Below are 21127 nucleotides of genomic sequence, written 5' to 3'. Positions count from 1 at the left end.
TCAAGACGGCTGTGATCCTGGCTGGCTCACTAGTGACAGATGTCGTTGGAGCCAATGATGGTTGACCGGCTATGACCAGCCCCCCCCCCCCCCCGTGTGTGTGTGTGCGTGTGTGTGTGCGTGTGTGTGTGTGTGTGTGTGTGTGTGTGTGTGTGTGTGTGTGTGTGTGTGTGTGTGTGTGTGTGTGTGTGTGTGTGTGTGTGTGTGTGTGTGTGTGTGTGTGTGTGTGTGTGTGTGTGTGTGTGTGTGTGTGTGTGTGTGTGTGTGTGTGTGTGTGTGTGTGTGTGTGTGTGTGTGTGTGTGTGTGTGCGCGCATGGGTCAGATGCTGGAGCAGGCCACCAGCTGTTCTCTACCTCCTCCTCTCTTTCCATCTTTCGCGCTCTTTTCTTTATTTTCCAAAAAAGGGATGCTGAAGCTGAACAACTCTAACTGTAGTTGGCAATGTTTCGTCATTTCTCCTCTGATCTGGCCCATTCCTCAGCCTTTCTCACTCTACTCACTCTTCTTTCAGTGCAGACCTTTATCATTCTTCTCTTGTCTCCCTCTCTAGTCTTGTCCCCTTTCTCCTGTGTGTGTACTATGTTGTTTACTGCTACTTTTTATTTGATGACCCCTACTTTCCTGGATAGTACCTGCAAATTACGTGCCTTTTGGACGGTTCGGCAAACGAATTCTTGAAAACATGCAACGGAAATGAGAGATAGTAGTGTCATAGTGTGTCAATAAGTTGGTATTACAGTATTTCCTGTTTTGACTATCTATGTGACTCTATCTATGGTGACAGTGGAAAAATGACAGTTGAGAGGAAATGTTAAGGGTGTGTGTGTGTTGTGTGTATTTCAGACTTTGCAATTGGTGTCACAGTGAAGCGTTGGTTTTGAAAAGACTTAAAACGTGTGTGCGTGTGTTTGCGTGCTTGCGCACGTGAGCGCAGCCTATTATTTTACGTCACACTGTAGCTGGACAGAGCAAGACAGCAAGTATTGCTGATGCAACAATGCAGTGTAGTGTGGGTATACCGAGCCCTGCCAAGGCCATAATTCAATTAGCTCTAATGCAACCTACAACAAGGATATGCTCGCTCTCTCTCTGACACACACACCCTCTCTGCCACAAACAAGTGTTTGATCAGTAACCACACACACACGTCCTATCACATGCTGTCCACTATGCCATAAAAACAGTTAAACACACATACAAAGTGACTCTCTCACACACACACACACACACACACACACACACACACACACACACATCCGCATATACATAGATGGGTGAATGGCATGTTAGATTTCATGCAATATGTGCCATAGGCAATATTAAAACATAGGACTCTACATTTATACATTTTAGAGAGGTTACCCAGGAAAACACAAGGTTTAAATGAAAAGTACAAAGAAGACCCTTTCAATAACAAAATTGCCATTGACATGTTGACATTGGTCTGGTCGTCCGCTGATTTGTAATAGATGGTCTGTTTTCCTCCAGTGCCATGTGTGACAGTTTGCTTATTTTCTCTGACGTTTGGTTAGTCCCATGACCATAAAACTAGCTGTCGACGTGTATGACACCCAACAGGATGTGAGCTCCAGCTCCTCCTGGTCACATAAAGGTCAGATGGATCCTGAGAACGACAGTGAGAATGGCGTACACAGAGGATCCTCCTATCCTAACCCAATCCAAGCCATCCACGAGATATCTCAAGGAAAGCTATTATTTCCATCTGGGCCATCCATGAGAAACGCGAGATTTGATTAAAAAATATAACAAATATATTATTGGAGCCTTTTTGTTTGCTTCAGTTGCTAGCCTCCACAGGCCTCCCATTACATCACCATTACATCACCTAATCATAGCAACATGAGTTAGACTTTAATATATTAGCGCCCCTCACTTCTCACGGGTGTGATTTTGTTCTGCTCAAAATGAGATGAAGTACCATGTTTGGGACCATATCAAACATGAATCCGAGCGTGTGCTAAGACAATTAATTGTCTGCAAGTTAGTACACAGCCAGAGTGGGGCTAGACTACAGATATGGAGGGCTATGGTAACAGAATGGAATCGGCTATTTATACTTCATCGTACGCTTATGTTGTACAATGAAATAAACATAGGCTTGCAACACGATCCGTGAAGCGATGTGAGCTTACAGATCCAATATTATGCATTTAGCAGATGCTCTTAATCCAGAGCGACTTTGTAGTAAGCAAGAACAACACATGGTATCATAAGCAAGCTAAGGCCCTATAACTATATGAGTATACTAGAATCCTATGTCTACATAATATGCTATCTAAGTTACATAAGCTTAGCCTTTGCCTACGCCTGTAAGGTCGTCGAGGCTAGTGCAAGTGCTACGGGCTAACGTAGAGTCTGAAGAGGTGAGTTTTTAGACTACGTTATGCGTTAAGCGTATATCCTTTGGATCACTTTTATCACCTCTCTCTCTCTAGGTCATCCTCAGACGAGCCTTCCATCGTCACTTCCAGTCATCCCGGTTCTCTATACATCCGGCCAGCTCATTGGTGCTTTGCGCTCCTGCATCTTTCTTGAGTACATCCACATATGTTAGTATGAGAGGTCCTCATGACCGGGGTGGTGCCCATGTGTTGGTTCCCACAGCACCAGTTTGCTGGCTGGGAGCTCTTGGTGTCTTTGGCACTGGCAGTGTCCTGTGAATTTCATTCTCCTGGCTGCTATTTTGTCGCTCACCCTGAATATTCCGGCATAAAGATTCTCGTTGGTAACATGTGTACTCTTGCTGATGTTGAGCATGCACTACACGTAACATTCTGGTGTAGCACCCGTTTAGAGCCCTCTGCAGAGTTTGCTTCAGGGTCCAGCATTCACTGCCACATAGGTTAATAGATTCTACCGTCGCGTAGAAGAAGCTGAGTTTGATTTGTCGGGGGAGGTTGGAGTTCCATACACTGGCCATGCCATTCAGGGCCCTCCATGCAAGTGCCTTCCTCACTTTTTAATCTTTCTCTGTTGAGTTGACCCATGAGCCCGAGTCTCTCTCCTGCCTTTTCACCTGGCTCTGCTTGCTTAACAGAAGTGATGCTCAGCAGCTCAGACATTTAGAGAGAGTTGTCAATGCCGCGTCTGTTTCCCTGGAGGCTGGCGGAGTCCTCGCTCTTATGGATGCTCATTAAGTGTGCGTGCGTGCGTGCGGCGTGTGGCGTGTGGCGTGTGCAGTGTGTGCACACGTGCACTCCTGAGAGGGGTGTGCTTCCAAAACCAATAAACAAACCATTTTAATGGAGATTCCTGGAACAGCAGACAGTGTTGTCCCAAACACGGTGTTCCATAACACGCACGGAACGAACAAACACACACACACACACACACACACACACACACACACACAGTGGTAAAGATAAAAAGCACGATTTGCACCATCACTGACTGTACAGATGGCTCTGCACAAAGACGTGCTAGAACAAAATACCTACGTTTCCGCTGTGTATTTCCTGTGAAGGCAAGATCTGCACCCCATCTACAAACAGGAAGGTGTTTGGGTTTTGAATGACCAGTGACTGACCAGTGTGTACTAATGTACTGTACATCCTCCCTCTTGACACGCATTCGTCTGCACTGCTCCCAGCTGCGACAGAATTGGAAAACCAAATTATATGGGCGCGACTGAGCGATGAAAAGGCCGGATTTTTAACTGGGCTTCAATTTGAGGGTTGCAGCATGCAGGGGCTGTTTGAACTCCCTATGTCACTTCCCATCTCCCTCGGGGCATACAGGAAGTGGCAGCAGATGTGTTAAGCTAACGGACACTTTCACAACACCGTCAAGACTGTTATAGTTCCTCCACCCCCCGCCACTAGCACCAACACAGGACTCCTTTGATGTACCCAAAGCACCCAGCACGTGTGCTCTCTCTCTCTTACACATAACGCTCGCCCACAGACGGCCGCGTGTGCACACACACACACACACACACACACACACACACACACACACACACACACACACACACACACACACAGACTCTAGCCAAAAGAAACAGCCTCCTCTTTCTCTACATCACAAGCCGTGCCACTGACCTCCCCTCCTCTCGCTCTCTCACACTCACACATACTGTATCTACAAAACAGCATATGTCAATTTACCCAGTAGGCAATATCCTCGGTTACTCCAGTAATTGCCTGCCATGAATGTGCTACAGTGGGTTCATAGCTGCTGCAGCATTATAATACATTGGGAATTGTGATGATAATGTGCGTCTTTCAGTATATTCCGTGATGCTTTTTTTTGGGGGACATTTTGTGCCACTGTTCTTTGTTCTATGTTATGTGCAGCCAAAACCCCATGTTTATCTGGTGGGGTCTTTGTTATGTAACTGGCATAGTTTGACTTCTGTGGTGTGTGTGAATGTCACCCTCTAGTGGCACCCAAGGACCATTACAGAGTTGTTTGTTTTGAATTGATCCATAGCAGGTCTCTGGGATGTTGTCTACTACACGTGCAAAGACAAGTTTGTGACAATGAGTTCATAAATTATTAAACGGGAGGCGTGTGTGTGTACAGTGTGTGTGTGTGTGTGTGTGTGTGTGTATATATATATATATATATATATATATATACACACACACACACACACTGTGGGGCTGCCCAAGTGTAGTGGTTAGAGCATATGCCTATCATGTGGATGATCCCTGCCTGGGGTCAATGTCAGCAATGGCATGCGGTCACAACAGGTTCCTAACACCAAAACAAATGGGTTCAGATCTGAACCAAGTCTCCTGAGGAGACACGTCTGAAGCCTGTCCTTGATACTATATATTGTGGAATCTGGAGAGAGGCACACTTTAAGCCTAGGTGTTGCTCCAGAGTGGTGAATGCATAGGAAGGGGGAGAAGGGAGGGGCGTGTTATGTGAGTGGGCTGTGCTGTGGTCCATAATAAAGCTCGCTCAGGGCAGACTGTTCTCAAACCTCAGCAGGAGGCTGATGTGCAGGACTCATTCAAACTGCAGCCGGTGCACTTAAAAAGAAGCCGTTTTCTCACTCTGTTCACCAAATCATTCTCCTAAAATTGGACAAACGCGTGCATAGAAGCAGAGATGGCGACTATGTTCAGATACCCCGTCTTTCATCTGCAGGGTGAGTTGAACAGAAGTTGCTATTGGCAAGTGTGTGATTGCAATTCATCTTCACTGTGCATTTGAGTGTACAAAAGACATGTTTTGTTTTGTTTTTTAAGGCTGGACATTGACACAGATAAAAAAAGGCTTATTTAGATTTGGAGTGGAACCATGAGGTTATGTGCTCTTTTAGATTGGAAGTGGAACCATGAGGTTATTATGTGCTCTTTGCAAGATGGTCTGCATTGTTCATCAGCAAAACATGTCTGGAGAACAGAGGTGAATGTACAATGTTGTGATGTGACAAGCGATTAGACGTGCTTACACAAATACAGTTTGGATTGTAAGGTACATGAATAGGCTATACCGTTCAATCAAGTACGATGCACAGGTAAATGCTTTTCTTTTTGAAGAACAATAGCCTATTTCTCTTGTAGTTGTGGCCGACCGTATCATAAAATGTAATAACTAAGTTGTGTTTGAAGTTGCAATAAAAGGTTTTATTGCATGTACTTTGTAGTTAATTTAAGACGTCAGACATTCAGTTATTTATGGGCTTTATAATGTTTGCAGTGCTCAGGCATCTATGCAACTAGGGAAAGTGCTGGCTTTGATACATGCTATTAAATGGAGGGACTGATTTCATTTTTTGGCTGTAATATATGGATTTCGCATCATCTGGCAGGAGTAGAGCTGGGCATATTAGATATTATATTGATGTTGTGATATGAATGAGACTAGATATTGTCTGGAATTAATAGTATCCTGAGATGTCCTTCTGTGATTTTCATCACTTAAGCCCTATTTGATACTTTCACTTAATGTTCTGGAATTGCTAATAGACAATCTACAAGCTCACTGGCTTTGTGAGCTTATGTATAAATGAGCTTATATACTGTATAAATGTGGCACAAATCTTTGAATATAAATGCTTTCGTGGCGAGGGTTTTAACTCAAATCTTTGCTTCTTGGGGGTCCCAGGAACAACATATATTCAGATGGGGTCCGGCGGCCAAATGCATATATTTGGGGTCCTTGACATGAAAATGTTTGAGCACCACTGACATGGAAACATAGGGTTTTCAGAAAACTGATTTAGGAGACATTTGTAGAATCGGGTCCTCAGGTCTTAATGGGTTAATTTTGTTCATATCGGCCAGCATTAGACAGGAGGATGAAATGTTCCCCTTGCGGTGTGGAACAATTACATAATTCCAACATTGATTACCTCATTGATATACAGCCGAGCAAAAACATCTGAGCCCTGGCTAGTGGCTACATACGCATACCTAGCTGTAACTTTTTGACTTGTGCTTTAAGCGGAAATAATAGCTGTCTGGGAAACATATGCCTTTGTATATAAATCAGTTAAGCAGACAAAATGTCTGAGACTTAAACGGTGGGCGCCGGTGGCTTTTTCCTGGCAGACCCTCGAGTCTCCACAGTTGAAACTGTTTTATCAACCAAATATCTGTTACTGATTCAAGTAAAATTGCCTCGCTATACTGACTTACATTTTTTGCACACACAAAGCAATTCCCCTTTACATAAACCTGTTGGTGTGCACTTTTGTTTGGACAAATGCTATCTGTGGTGAACATTTGACTTTGCTGCTTTTACTTTAAAAGTTGAGTAAATTAAATTATGTTTTAAAATGACTTCACATAGGTGAAACTGAGACTGCTTTATGAGCTTATGTTTTTGTAACGACAGTGTTGGAATGAAACTCTTTCCTGTGCATGCAGATCCGTGTGAACCTGGTCTATCTCTGTCACGGGGGAGGAGTGTCATGGCGGAGCCAGACTACCTGGAGGGAGACTGTGATGAACTCATCAAACCCAAGAAGCTGATCAACCCGGTCAAGACCTCCCGCAATCATCAGGACCTCCACCGAGAGTTACTCATGAACCAGAAGAGGTCAGAACTCGGGAACACCAGTGACTCCTTTAGCCAAATTCCAATAACCCCAAATCTCTGCCACTCGCTCACTCACACTCAATCACTCCAGCATGGCGGTGTTATGTTGTAATGGTCTCACATTTCAGCAGGTCACCCTTTTTACCATAGCACTCCATGCTGGAGTGACCGAGTGTGAGACTGTGAGTGAGCGAGTGGCCGAGAGTATTGGAGTTTGGCTCATGCCTCTCATTGTCTGTCTCTCTCTCTCTCTCTTTCTCTCTCTCTCGATTTACAAGGTTTTATAGCTAATACTACTGGTTCAGGTAACCGGAAGGCCCAAAAACACGCTGGTTCTTGTATTCTTGTACTTTACTTTTAGGATTTTGTGGTGACTGTTTGGGGGCGACCGTTTTGGTATTCCTGATTCATTCTAGTCCAGTGGTTTTCAACCAGTGGTCCTTGGGGAGGTTCCAGGTGGTCCCCAGCTAAATGATGGAGAGTTGGTAACCAAATGGACCCTTATAGATCTCTTGAGAGCGTAACATTTCATTTTACGCTCTCAAAAGTTTAATTATTGTTAAACATCTGCATTACTTAAGTCTACACAATTAGAGAATGTAGAAGGATTGTTATTTTGATCAACGTTTTGCCTGTTATCTCTTCTAATGGTATCAATACAGCATGGAATTGTGGACAAAATCTTGATAACAAAATATTCTTTAGTTTTGTGTCTGAGAGGCTAAATGTCACCAAATGGTGGTCCGTGGCTCAAATGATTTAAAAAATGGTTGAAAACCACTGTGATGATTTTAGACTACCGTCTACCGTTATTTCTGGACATGCTGTTATCCAGCCTGTAGACGTTGGTCCCTCCAACCCCAAGGGGGGGATGCATCAGTGTTATGTAAAGCTCTGCAATGAAACTTTAATAAGAGGTATTATATAAAACCTTCAGTATATTACTGCGTCACAAACCGCTTAAAGAAATTTTGATCCAACCCAAGTCTGAATGCACAATATTAAAACTGGAACATTTAACATTCATAACCTGTGTGTGTGTGTGTGTGTGTGTGTGTGTGTGTGTGTGTGTGTGTGTGTGTGTGTGTGTGTGTGTGTGTGTGTGTGTGTGTGTTCTTATGGGCATTTGCCTGCGGCTCTGTAGTCTGAGCTATAAATAACATTCATAAATGCACAGTCTTGCGCATGTTTGCACACACACACGCATGCACATATCAGCTGTTACATCACAGACGGGATGCTTCAGCCTTACACGGGTCAGAGACGGAGGTGCATTATGATGAAAAAGAGAAACCACAACAATATGCTCAGTGCAGAGGCGAAGCAGAGGGAGTATACGCTGTACTGTATTTTAGCCGAGGCAGAGAAAGGAATGCCCTTCATTGCATTCGCGTTGTCCCAAAGAGATGCAGCAATGTCATTGAACTGCACAACGGGGTGGGGTGCTATGGGTTGGCTCCCAGTAGGGCACTGGTTCCCAAACACTGGGTCGGGACCCATTTGTGGGTCGCAGACACATTTTCATGGGTCCCTTTAGTCTTTGTTTCCTACATTTTGTTTTTAATTATTATTTCTTAAAAACGTTTTCAATAAAGATTCCCAAAAAAAAGCTAGAATTTTCATGAATTAAAATCAACATTTTATGATTTATTTTCCCAGTAATTTGAATGAATAAATAAACAAAACAAATGAAAGAAATTCCATAAATTAGAAAACATATTTCAGAAGTAGTGAAAATATAAAGATTAGATCCCGGGCAAACGTCTAATCTCTCTTTTGGGTCACAGGCTAAAATAATTGGGAACCAGTGCAGTAGGGGGCCTATAGATCGGCCCCTAGTGGGTTTAATAGGGGTAAATGTTGTTATGACTGGGCTCTCTGCGCTGTAATGCAACACAATGGATGCTTCGCCTCATGGTGGATTAGTCACGGCGATATATGAGAGAGAGATGGGGGGGGGGGGGGGTTGGGGGGGCGGAGCGGAGCGGGGAGGTAACAAGAACACTCGGCGGATTTACCCTTTTTGCCGACTTCTCAAGACAAGTCGGCAAACCGTGGAGAATATTCGGCAGACTCTTAAGAAGATTCGCCGCGCGACGACTCTTCTTCAGATTCTGCCGAATATTCTCCACGTTTCGGGGCACTTTCAGCAGCTGCAAGTTTCTGAATGTTAGCTACTGCCAGCTACTGTGCTAACGATGCTAAAGCAACACAACCAAAACAAACCCAAACCAGGGTTGCCACATATTGCAAGCAAGCAAAGTTAAATTAACACTCACTGATGATATGCATTTCAAACTGGGGTTACTGGATTACGTTACATAACGTAACTACTATTTGCAGTAACCTAACGCTTTACATTTCCCCATTCCATAACGGCGCTATAGTTATTGTGCGAGAGTTGCCCGCGTTATGTGATCAGTGAAAAAAGTCTGGCCATGCAGCTCCGTGAGTCTATCATACAGGCGTCTCTGTGCTGCTGAAGTGAAGGGGCAAATAAAGTTGTGAATCGATATAATTCAACTAAACTGCGGGAGAAACACAGATGTACAAGCCCAACGTGCCGTGCAATGCGGCGGGTAGATAACTTGTAGATCTTCCAGCGCAGGAAGGGCGCATGCTTATGAGTGACGCTCTTTAACTATGCATTCAGCCAGCCAGTGACAGACTCACAAGAGTAACACAGAAGTTGACAGAACACACACGCACTGCAGCAGACGGAATGCACAGGCAGATCCGACAAAACTTTGCACACATCTGTGCTTTGCCTTTCATCCACGCTTCCATAGCCTTTTAAATCTTATTTCCCATCCACGGGCACAAGCAACGTGATATCAGCAGCTTCCACCCGATCTGTGGTGTTGTTGTGTTGACGAGGGAAGCTACTAGCTAGCATGGGAGCTAACGTTAGTTTCATATGTACTTTGCATCCGTTCCCCAACCCCTCACACTCGCTGGTGCGTTACACGGGCAGACACAAAGACGAATGGGAATATCATTTCTATCTATAAGGACAAAGAGCAAAAATTGCTCTTTTGCAATGTGAAAGAAATGCCACCGAATTCTTAATTATTTTCCTTCTCTATATGGGCACACTTGTGAAAGCTGAATGCTTTTGCATGCTTTTATTGATCTGCTGTCTGATCAGCGTGCATGATCATCATGCAGTAGCTAGATGCGCGCTCCAGTGCCGAGATTTCTTCCCGTTTCGCCGACTCTTCGTCACTTTCCGTCCGAGTTCTCAGACAGAACTCGGACCGGAAAGTGACGAAGAGTCGGCGAAAGGGGAAGAAATCTCGGCAAAGATGAAGAAGAGTCGGCGACCCGAGTTCTCCAGTATTCGGTGGGGATCGCGGGGCGGCTGGATGGATGGATGGGGAGGGGGGAAAAATAAGTTATGTAAGCAGGATTAAAAAACCATCTCCAGCTGTGGGTCGGTCTGTGTCCGTCTCTCCCTCCCCCTTAGTTACCTACGATGTTATGACCCCCTCCTATGCATATACACGACGCACGAGTCGAGCACACTCCGACCAATACACACAGCAGACTGACACACACATCAAAGTACACATTACATTCCACATATCCACACAGGAAAACTGGAAAAGCATGACATCAGTTTTACAAGTCGGGGGGTAGTAGGCACTTATGAAAGTCCTCGGACTGAGCATATAATATACACATTAGGTATTAGGTAACTTCCTAGAGTGCCAGAGGGTCTCTTGAGTGGGAGGGGTCAGGGGTCTAATGCTTATGTAACATCCCAGAGAGAGGGAGAGAAGCAGAGCAGCATCTCTTCTTGTCACAGTGGAGGATGTTATTGCCATGAGAGAGTAACCTTGACCTCCTCCCTCTGACTTAATCACATTAATTACCCTGCCGACGCACCAGCTAAGTGTTTTCGTAGGACCCCTCCCTCCATGTCACTGAAAACCAGGACATGTTTAACTACAGCAGGGACCACCCTGGTGGAAAATGAACTCCCACCTATTTGTTATTGGAACAATGAGGAGGGTTATGTAACTTTTTTGAGCGGTGCCAAACCGCTACCAATGACTGGCCTTGTGTGTATGTCTATATGTCTGTATGTCTGAGTACAAACGTCTGCAAGCCAGCCAGCTGTGTTGTTGAGCAGTGTGCACCGCTCAGTTCACGCGGGTGTGATATATTCTTTTTTTATTAAACCAAGACGCTGTTGTGCTGAGCTCAAACTAGCTGCAGTATGTTTCCGTCTACTTCATTCTCAGTCCATGAGTGCCTTGTCATGATGACAGTAAATCAATAAACCTAGTTTTCTTTGAATTAGTTGAGTAATCAGTTTCATGCTGCTCTCTGTGTAGAGTAGCATGGACACTGGGTCATTGGCCTAGGGTTCTTTATGTGTGCGTTACTGTTCCTCCCTAATCTGAGACTTTGATATTTGTTTCCATTGTTTTTTGAAGATGGATGCATGTCTCTCTCTCTCTCTCTTTCTCTCGCTTCAACCTTCTTCTCCCACATATAAGCATCTTTTTCTGCTTTCTGCCTCTTCTCTATTACTCTATGGGGTAATCCTCAGCATCCACCTCCTTCGTTACGTTTCAGCTCATCTAAGAAATCCCCGTACTGTACAGAAAGGACCCTGTCCTCCTTAGTTCAGTTTCACTACAAAAAAAAGAATCCTCTCTTTTGCGATGCATTTCTAAACCATGGCAGTGTCCATGTAACAGATGTTATTCTTGGCTCAATGAGATTTCATGAAGTGGATATGGTCCTTATACCTACAAATGTTTGTATTTACAGAAGAAAAATACATGATCCCTGCATCATCACATAAAACCTACTAGTGCCTATACCACAGATTAGACAGACAAATCTGGACTAATCTGGGATGTGAAAAGTCAACATTAAACTACGATTGACGTTTTCATTCAGAACCGTGGTTTCAGATCTCCATGTCAGGAGGGCATATCAGGGCATGCCTCTTATGTGTTTTTTATTTTATTTATTGATTTAGTTTACTTAAGTTGTTGTATATTATAGTAACGTGCTCTCTCGCTGCTCGTTTCTTCTCCCAGGGGTCTGGCTGCCCAGAACAAGCCAGAGCTTCAGAAGGTTCTGGAGAAGAGGAAGAGGGAGCAGATTCTCAAGGCCCAGAAAGAGGAGCATGAGGCCCACAAGAAGAGGAGCGACCTGGAGGTCGAGCTCATGAAGCGACAACAGAAACTAGAGCAGGTGAATGTGATTCAGGAAACTGAATTTACTTCATTACAACAAAATGCACTGGAATTTGACTTTGTTACACTGCAACACAGAACAACACATTCTAAACAAAACATAAAGAATGAGCACATTAGGAGCAATGTTCACCTCTGCACAAAGAGAGAGCGTTCCTATGTAGGCCGGTCAGTTGAACATTTATAAACACAAACATCTGCCTGTGAATTAACCCAGTGGTTTTCAACCCTTTTCATGTCAAGGCCCATTATTTATTCAGCACTTGAGCCACGGACCAACATTTGTGACCAGATTTGACTAAGAGCCTGCCATCGTGCAAATTCCATCTTTTCACCAGAGGAGGGTTTTTTTTATGAGTTAATAGCACAGGCACATACTAGACTAACTAGAGCATGTCAAATAAAACCAAATGGACCCGTACGGGTCCATTTGGTTTCATTTCATGCTCTCAAGAGTTAAAGATCTATATTCTATTCTATTTGGTTACAAATTGTCCATTTAGCTGGGGGACCACCTGGAACCTCCTCAAGGACCACTGGTGGTCCCCGGACCACTGTTTGAAAACCAGTGAATGACCCTCATGTCCGTGTTCTTCCTAGTTGGAGCTGGAGCAACAGAAGAACGAGGAGGAGCAGGAGAACACCCCCGAGTTCATCAAGATGAAAAGCAACCTGCGGAGGACGAAGCAGGAGGCGGATGGTGAGGAGCGAACCACCTAGAGGCCCCAGGGGGTGTTGTTTGGGTCGAACCACCTAGAGGCCCCAGGGGGTGTTGTTTGGGTCCAGCTGCGTGTGAGAGTAGTGTTCGTGGTCACGGAGGCGCCAGGAGCTGCATGTGTACGAGCGTTTGTGTGTGTGTGTGTGCGTGTGTGTGAGAGTGAGTGAGATGGAATTCCTGGTTCTTTTTCCCCCCTGGCCCGACTTTTCTTCCCACAAGCGAGGTTTGAAAGTTTACAGACTAAAGACCCCCACCCTACCTACCTTGGACTACCAGCACTCCTCCCCCCACCTACCCCTTCTTGCACCTAATTCCATTGCCACACGGCGCCTCTAGCCCCAGAGGACGGACATAAACACGGACACCTTTATGTTGGTACATTGCTGCCGTGACGACGGTGAAAACAGGCTTCCGCTGAGGTGCGACAGAGATGCAAGCAAACACAAACAATGGACTGAGTTTCCTCTCACCGCTCCACTCTCTCTCTCTCTCTCCCCCTCTCCACAGAAGGCGGTCATTTTCTGTTTGTAGTTGTTGATGTTGTTTATGTCGTTGTTGTTTTCTTCATCTTCATAATCGAGGAAGAAAAAGTGGACACTGGATGGACTCTCAAAGCTGTGTATTGTAAAAGCCAAATTACTGTGCTTTTTTTTGTTTTTGTTATTTATGTTCATAGGTTTTAGCCCAGCTATAGGGAGAACATGTTTGGTTGTTCCAGCTTGTTTTATGCTTAGTTTGTGAAGCCAGGACAAAGGGGGAGGGGTGGGGTGGATTGGGGTGTAGTGTATTCCACACTTAAGGGTCTTTTGTATTATTATTTTTTAAATTCAAAACATGCCATTTCTTCTGAAAGTTTGAGCAATATTAGAATTCCAAGGCGTGTTCTTTTCTTTATATATTCTGTTTGTTTTTTAAACAAATAAAAGTGTTACTAAATAAATAATTTAATTTTCTTTCCTTCGGATCTGTGAGATTATAGTTTCAGTTTTTCTATCAGTTTTTGTGTGCTTTAATGAACAAAAGATTTGATAGATGTCAAAAAGCATTCTTGAAAGTGTGTACAGTACTATGATGGAGGAAAAAAAAGTATCATTGTGTGGCCCTTGAAATGTCACCCAAACCGTGCTGATAAACTTCCTTAATCTTCGTGACTCCACTATGGTTATCATTGTTTTGTAATGGCGCCAGGACATACAGACAGAATCCTTCTGGAGCAGTAATTCAGTGGTTGATGAATGCCCATTGCGGACTGCAAAACAATCACTATGTTGAGCTATCACAACTTTAAGAACTAACTCTAATCATATTGTTCTTGATATCCAAGTGGAGTTTAAGATCACATGAATGAATGTGATGGGCCTAATGTTCTAGTCTGTATGTTTACAAGCACTGATCTATCGTTATTCTCATGGGAACAAGTATATTATTTTTGTCCCTCTCCCCTTCAACCTTTTATTTGAAATAAATATTTTAACATGTTCTATTCATTATTTCTGTCTTATGTTCATTACCCTGTAAACATTATTCCCACCATAGAGCTATGATATATCTAGAGCGGGGATACTCAAATAGATTTACCTGTGGGCCACATTACAAAAATGGCAAGGGGCCAGGGGCCAGTAGATAAAATTACGACATTAACTCTTTGCCTGCCTGCCTGCCTGCCTGCCTGCCTGCCTGCCTGCCTGCCTGCCTGCCTGTCTGTCTGTCTGTCCATGAGTAGTTATTTGTCTGTCTGTCAATGAGTAGCTGTCTTACTGTCTGCCTGTCTATGAGTAGCTGTCTGCCTGCCTGTCTATGAGTAGCTGTCTGTCTGCCTGCCTGCCTGTCCAATTGTCCATGAGTAGCTGTCTGTCTGCCTGTCTGAGTAGCTGTCTGCCTGCCTGCCTAATTGTCCATGAGTAGCTGTCTGTCTGCCTGTCTATGAGTAGCTGTCTGCCTTCCTGCCTGTCCAATTGTCCATGAGTAGCTGTCTGCCTGCCTGCCCAATTGTCTATGAGTAGCTGTCTGTCTGTCTATGAGTAGCTGTCTGCCTTCCTGCCTGTCCAATTGTCCATGAGTAGCTGTCTGTCTGTCTATGAGTAGCTGTCTGCCTTCCTGCCTGTCCAATTGTCCATGAGTAGCTGTCTGCCTGCCTGTCCAATTCTCCATGAGTAGCTGTCTGTCTGCCTGTCTATGAGTAGCTGTTTGACTGCCTGCCTGTCCAATTCTCCATGAGTAGCTGTCTGTCTGTCTGCCTGTCTATGAGTAGCTGTCTGCCTGCCTGCCAGCCAGCAAGTTGGTTAACAGAAAATAAATTGTTATGGCTGAGTAAAATAAAATACAATAAACACAATTTGCCTGAAAATAGATTACCCAGCTATGACCTTTTTCATGAATAAAAATGAGTAGTGATATGGCTGACTGAGTAAAATAAAACAATCTACCTGAAAATAGATAGCTATAACTGAAGAGCAATTTCCGCAATTACCATTTCCGCAATTTCCATTTCCGCAATTTCCTCAATTTCCATTTCCACCATTTCCGCAATTACCATTTCCGCAATTTCCATTTCCGCATTTCCGCAATTTCCATTTCCACCATTTCCGCAATTATGTTGATATGATTGGTTGGCTTCTATCGTAGTACCCCTCGAGTGTTGATATGATTGGTTGGCTTCTATCGTAGTACCCCTCGAGTGTTGATATGATTGGTTGGCTTCTATCGTAGTACGGTACCCCTCGAGCGTTTATAATGATTGGTTGGCTCCTATCGTAGTACCCCTCGCACTGTTCTTGTGGTACCTCTATGTCACGTCCTACGTCACGATTCATTCATAAATGTGACCTGGGCCTGCAGTACTGCCTTTGACCCATTCCAACAGTGCAGTGGTTTTCAACCAGTGGTCCTTGAGGGGGTTCCAGGTGGTCCCCAGCTAAATGATGGAAGGTTGGTAACAATGGAGTGTAAAATGAAACCAAATGGCATTTGGTTTAATTTGACACTCAAGTGTTAAATTATTGTTAAACTCTGCATTACTTAAGACTACACAATTTGAGAATGTAGAAGAATTGTTATTTTAATCAACGTTTGCCTGTTCTCTCCTCATGGTACCAACATCAATACAGCATGGACAAAATCGTATCTAACAATAACAAAATATTCTTTCGTTTTGGGTCTGAGAGGCTAATTCTCATCAAATGGTGGTCTGTGGCTCAAATGCCGAATAAATTGGGCCTTGATATGAAATAGGTTGAAAACCACTGCAATAGTGAATATAGTGAATCATCTTGTTATGGAAGTTTAAAGAGAGACTGACTCATCTAACATGACTGAGTCATCTCTCGAATAAACATGAACTGGACAACAGATGAATGAGTAAAGAACTGTAATGCGTTACCCTGGGCAGTGTACACTGCTGTGCTTTGTGTGCCTGCGAGACAACAATCTATGTGCATAGCTGAACAATCAATAGCATACCAGATTATATAACTTTAATTGAACTCAGACTTAATTTACAGGGGCCAGTGACGGTGTTGAATTGCAGCTGTCCACCTGTGCTCTTTGAGAGCGGTTTTGTAAACTATTTGCTGTTTTCTCTATTATATTATTTGCTCTATATACAACAAACAAATGTATAGCCCTTCCGCCTGAATAAACAGGAGGAAGGGCAAAAAAAAACTTCCAACATCATTCATTCTCATTTTCCTTCTCTGAAGGCAATTACAGTGGCTGCCCAAAGATACACACAAGGGGGCGACAGAGACGGCTCTACTTGTTGACTGTAAACGTGATGGGTAGGTATTGATTGATTGATTGAAATCTTTATTAACAGTTTGCAGAATTACAGTACATTTCAAGCACAAACTCAATACAAAGACTGTTAACTGTGAGTGGACGACCCAATTAAGCCTTACACTTGTTTACAACAGGGTCCACATTGTTCAATTCATCAAAACATTTAGAGACAAACAAATAGACACTTCTATGTAGTTAAAGAACAGAACAGAACAGGTACAATGGGAACAAGAACAACAGCAGGCAGCGCCATGGATTTGATTTTGTGATTGATTGAATTTTTTATTTCACAGTAGGCTATGTAGAATGGGTACATTTCAAACGAAAGCACACCTGTCTAAATACTTCCTTAATGTTAACGAAGTCCACACCCACAACACCAGAGGAAGTGCAACAAACCATGTACAACCCAGATTCGGCACAAACAAGGGACTAAATTATTTTCGCTCCTATGCCACCAAAATGTGGAACGCCCTACCAACAGTCATTAAGTGTGAATCCCTTGATTATGTGAATCCCTTGACTCCTTCAAAACCTCTCTCAAAAGGCACCTACGGACGGCTGCAATTCTGGCCCCCGTAAAATCTGAACCTCCCCTCATTGTTTCTTTTCCCTTAATTGCTTCAATTATGATGAATTCCTGTTCTGTTCTTTGACTATATGGAAGTGTCTATTTGTACGTCTCTAAATGTTTTGATGAATTGAACATGGTGGACCCTCTTGTAAACAAGTAGGCCTAATGCTTAATTGGGTCGTCCACTCACAGTTAACAGTCTTTGTATTGAGTTTGTGCTTGAAATGTACTGTAATTCTGCAAACTGTTAATAAATCAATCAATCAATCAATCAATCAATCAATCAATCAATCAATCAAAATCAAACAAAAACTGTTACTTTGTGGACAAACCATGATCGAAGCACTAACTGACACTAGACTGTAAATTTACAAAAGGCCAGGGTCCACCATTTCAATTCATCAGAACTTTTTAAGTCTAATAAAGACATATAGGCCTATATAGCCTACACAAAAACAAAAACAAAAAACAAAACAGGAAATCATCATATAAATAAAGAAGGGGAAAAAAAGGGGGGGGGGGGGGTGCACATGGTTTTGTTGAATGGTGAGTTTGTGTATTCTATCATATATACAAGTGAGAAGTGGTACCCATACTCATTCTTTGTGCTCTATCTCCGACCGAACCACACTTTTACCACACATCTCTATATGCAAAATAAATTCGGCACGCTCCCCGCACTGATATAGCCTATTTTTTTGCCGTTCAAGTGTCTTATTTACTCTGCAAATATTACTTTTATGAAACATTCCTACACGGAACACGGAATCACTGCTGCCCCAACACGGTCAGAAACAAGCCCAACCAGCCCACAAACAAGCCCTTTAAACCACGCTACTTACATACACTACAACTCGCTTACAATTCGCAAACCTGGCAACACCCTGCCTCATACGTCACCAGCTCTGTTCTGTCCGTTTTTGATGGGCGAGTGGACATTTAATGCAAATAAATTAATTATAGGTCCAGCAAGCAAATCATGATGGTCTGTTTGTGCTCAATAGGTCACAATAACATTCCGAAATTAGGTGTTGGGCTTTGTATGACATTTTCCCCAGTAGTAGTTGCATATCTATCTCAGCTTTGGCTTGATAGCACACATGCTAACAGTGGTGAACACAACGTTAGCAGCATTTGATGACAGGTTGCCATAGCAGCGTACAGTGTGCGCAGACCTAACGTCAGTTGTTTACCACAGAAACACACAATGTAACATTATAAACTCATGTAACCTTGCGTGTCTTGATTGCCCGTTTTTTATTTGACCAAGACAGACCATGCTAACGGTGTTAGCGCGTTAGCATCACACAGCTTATGACAATCCAAACGTTTTTAATGTGAGATGTTCTGGTGAGTTGGTGATCACAGAGGATTTTAATGCAAATAAAATAATTATAGGTCCAGCAAGCAAATCATGGTCTGTTTGTGCTCAATAGGTCACAATAACATTCCGAAATTAGGTGTTGTGCTTTCTATGACATTTTGGCCAGTAGTACTTTCATATCTGTCTCAGCTTTGGCTTGATGATAGCACATGCTAACAGTGGTGAACACAACGTTAGCAGCATTTGATGACAGGTTGCCATAGCAGCGTACAGTGTGCGCAGACCTAACGTCAGTTGTTTACCACAAAAACACACGATGTAACTTTATAAACTCATGTAACCTAACCTTGCGTGTCTTGATTGCCCGTTTTTTAAGACACACCATGCTAACGGTGTTAGCGCGTTAGCATCACACAGCTTATGACAATCCAAACGTTTTTCATGTGAGATGTTCTGGTGAGTTGCTGATCACAGAGGATTGTGTATTATATCAACCTGGGATTTTAGAATAGGCTATAAATTGCATTTTACATTTATTTTTGTCTCATGAAAAGCGTTAATGACCTGACAATGACAAAACAATTATCTTATTTCAATTGAAGTGAAAAACCATTTATTTTATTTCAATTTAAGTTCGTTAGCATCACACAGCTTACAGGCTCAGTGTTGCATGTAGAATACTTTCAAACATGACAATCCAAACGTTTTTAATGAGAGATGTTCTGGTGAGTTGGTGATCACAGAGGATTGTGTATTCTATCAACCTGGGATTTTATAATAGGCTATACATTGCATTTCACATTTATTTTTGACTCATGAAAAGCGTTAATGACCCGACAATGAAAAACCATTTCTTTTATTTCAATTGAAGTTTGCTTTGGACCAACACAACTACACACACTACAACTCGCTTTTCCAATAACCCATCCGTTACTACAGTGGCGGAACAACATTGGGCCGGGCCGGGGGGTGAGACAGCACGACCGGGCCTCAACGAACCTGACTCCCAACAGCGTCCCCCCCCCCCCCCCAAACGGGGAAAAAATAATTTATGCTAACAGTTGCTGCTAATTTGAGCAGGCGTACATGAACGAGAGAGGAGTTATATGTGTGAGGAGCTGATCACAGTCACAGATAGAGAGGAAAAGTGTTATATTTTGCCTATTATTTCTGCTATATATTATTGATCGCGTCTGTGTCTGTCTGTGACATTGCGCAGCAGTGCACACACACGAGAGAGAGAGATAGAGAGAGAGAGAGAGACGTAGAGAGAGAGAGGTGCTGCGTGTTAAAAAAAAATAGGCTACTACTCATCTTTGTGTTCTGTTTCAACAATATTGGACAAAGTTTGAGCCACAAACACATTGCTCTCTCTCTCTCTTCTCCTTTTCTATAAATTAAATAGGCCTATTCATGATTCTGCTTATAGAGAAGTAGCCTATGTTAGTTTGTTTTATGGACTTGAGAGCTACTTTCAAATCCCTTTCTCACAATCTACAACACAACGTTATCATTGTCATTGTGCTATAATAATAACTAATAACCCATCCGATGTGGAGTCAACTCCCGCCATTTCCTTCTTCCCATAGTGCGTGGCGAAGTAACTCTGGGATTGAGTGGCCGCGTAGCGGCCACGAAATTCTAGTTGTAGACATGACAAAGTAAAAGCCCCTAAAAGCCCCCTCTAATGATCAGCCAGCTGTGCAAAAACAAGTCATTATGAAATGAAATCGCTGCACATCTGGAAAAGTGTGATTGTTGTTGTTGCTCCAGTTACAGTCTGGGCGTGTTTTTTTGTCTTGTCAGTTACAGTCTGGGCGTGGTTTGCCTTCATCTGATGACCAGGGTTGCCAGATTGTGTGAGAGAAACAAGCATTAAGCAACCAGGTCCAGGTCTATTAAAACAAGCCCAAAAAGAAGCCAGCACTTCGACCTTTTACATAAAGGGCTCCATTTTGCGCCAGGTTTTTTAAATAGTAAAAAATGGCAAATACATTTAGGGATTAGGGTTAAGGGGTGGTGCAAGATATAGCCCATAGGATATTTGTAAAGGGGCGATGTGACGCTTGTGAGCTTGTAAAACCTTTAACAACACAAATCGTGGGGAATGGGGATTCCTGGCACAACATGTGCCAGGTGATGGGGTTGTCCATGTGCCACGTGATGGGGTTGTCAGATGGGGTTGTCCGCAGACAAATATAGTAGGCCTATTCCTTTTTGATGAATTGAACAAGGTGGACCCTCTTGTAAACAAGTGTAATGCTTAATTGGGTTGTCCACTCACAGTTAACAGTCTTTGTATTGAGTTTGTGCTTGAAATCTACTGTCATTCTGCAAACTGTTAATAAATATTTCAATCAATCAATCAATCAATGGGTTTAAATTAACAACATTAAGATTAAGCCCAAAAACCGCAAAGCCGCAACTACAAATATTTACAAGCAACTTTACAGAAAGACAAAGCCCGAAGCGGACATGGCAACACTGCTGATGACACTTC

At 43.2% G+C, this 21127-nt stretch overlaps 1 protein-coding gene across 2 annotated transcripts in view; it reads left to right on the top strand.

The window, feature by feature from the left end:
- Window positions 1–14435, top strand: part of fam107b (family with sequence similarity 107 member B) — a 28335-nt gene extending 13900 nt beyond the window's left edge. The window contains exons 1-4 of one of the 2 annotated variants that reach the window (XM_080761060.1): window positions 4963–5120; window positions 6847–7018; window positions 12076–12232; window positions 12835–14435. In XM_080761060.1, the coding sequence (XP_080617186.1) occupies window positions 5081–5120; window positions 6847–7018; window positions 12076–12232; window positions 12835–12954 (489 nt within the window). In that variant the 5' untranslated portion in view covers window positions 4963–5080 and the 3' untranslated portion in view covers window positions 12955–14435. Of the gene's footprint in view, window positions 1–4962; window positions 5121–6846; window positions 7019–12075; window positions 12233–12834 lie in introns of those variants that run through there. The other variant, XM_080761061.1, reaches the window with a different exon arrangement.
- The last annotated feature ends 6692 nt before the right edge of the window (window positions 14436–21127 follow it).

This window comes from Protomyctophum bolini, assembly GCF_963924005.1.
Source record: "Protomyctophum bolini genome assembly, chromosome: 4".
Classification (NCBI taxonomy): Eukaryota; Metazoa; Chordata; class Actinopteri; order Myctophiformes; family Myctophidae; genus Protomyctophum; species Protomyctophum bolini.
Note: the sequence above shows the minus strand (reverse complement) of the source record. Positions and strands in the feature narration are given on the sequence as shown.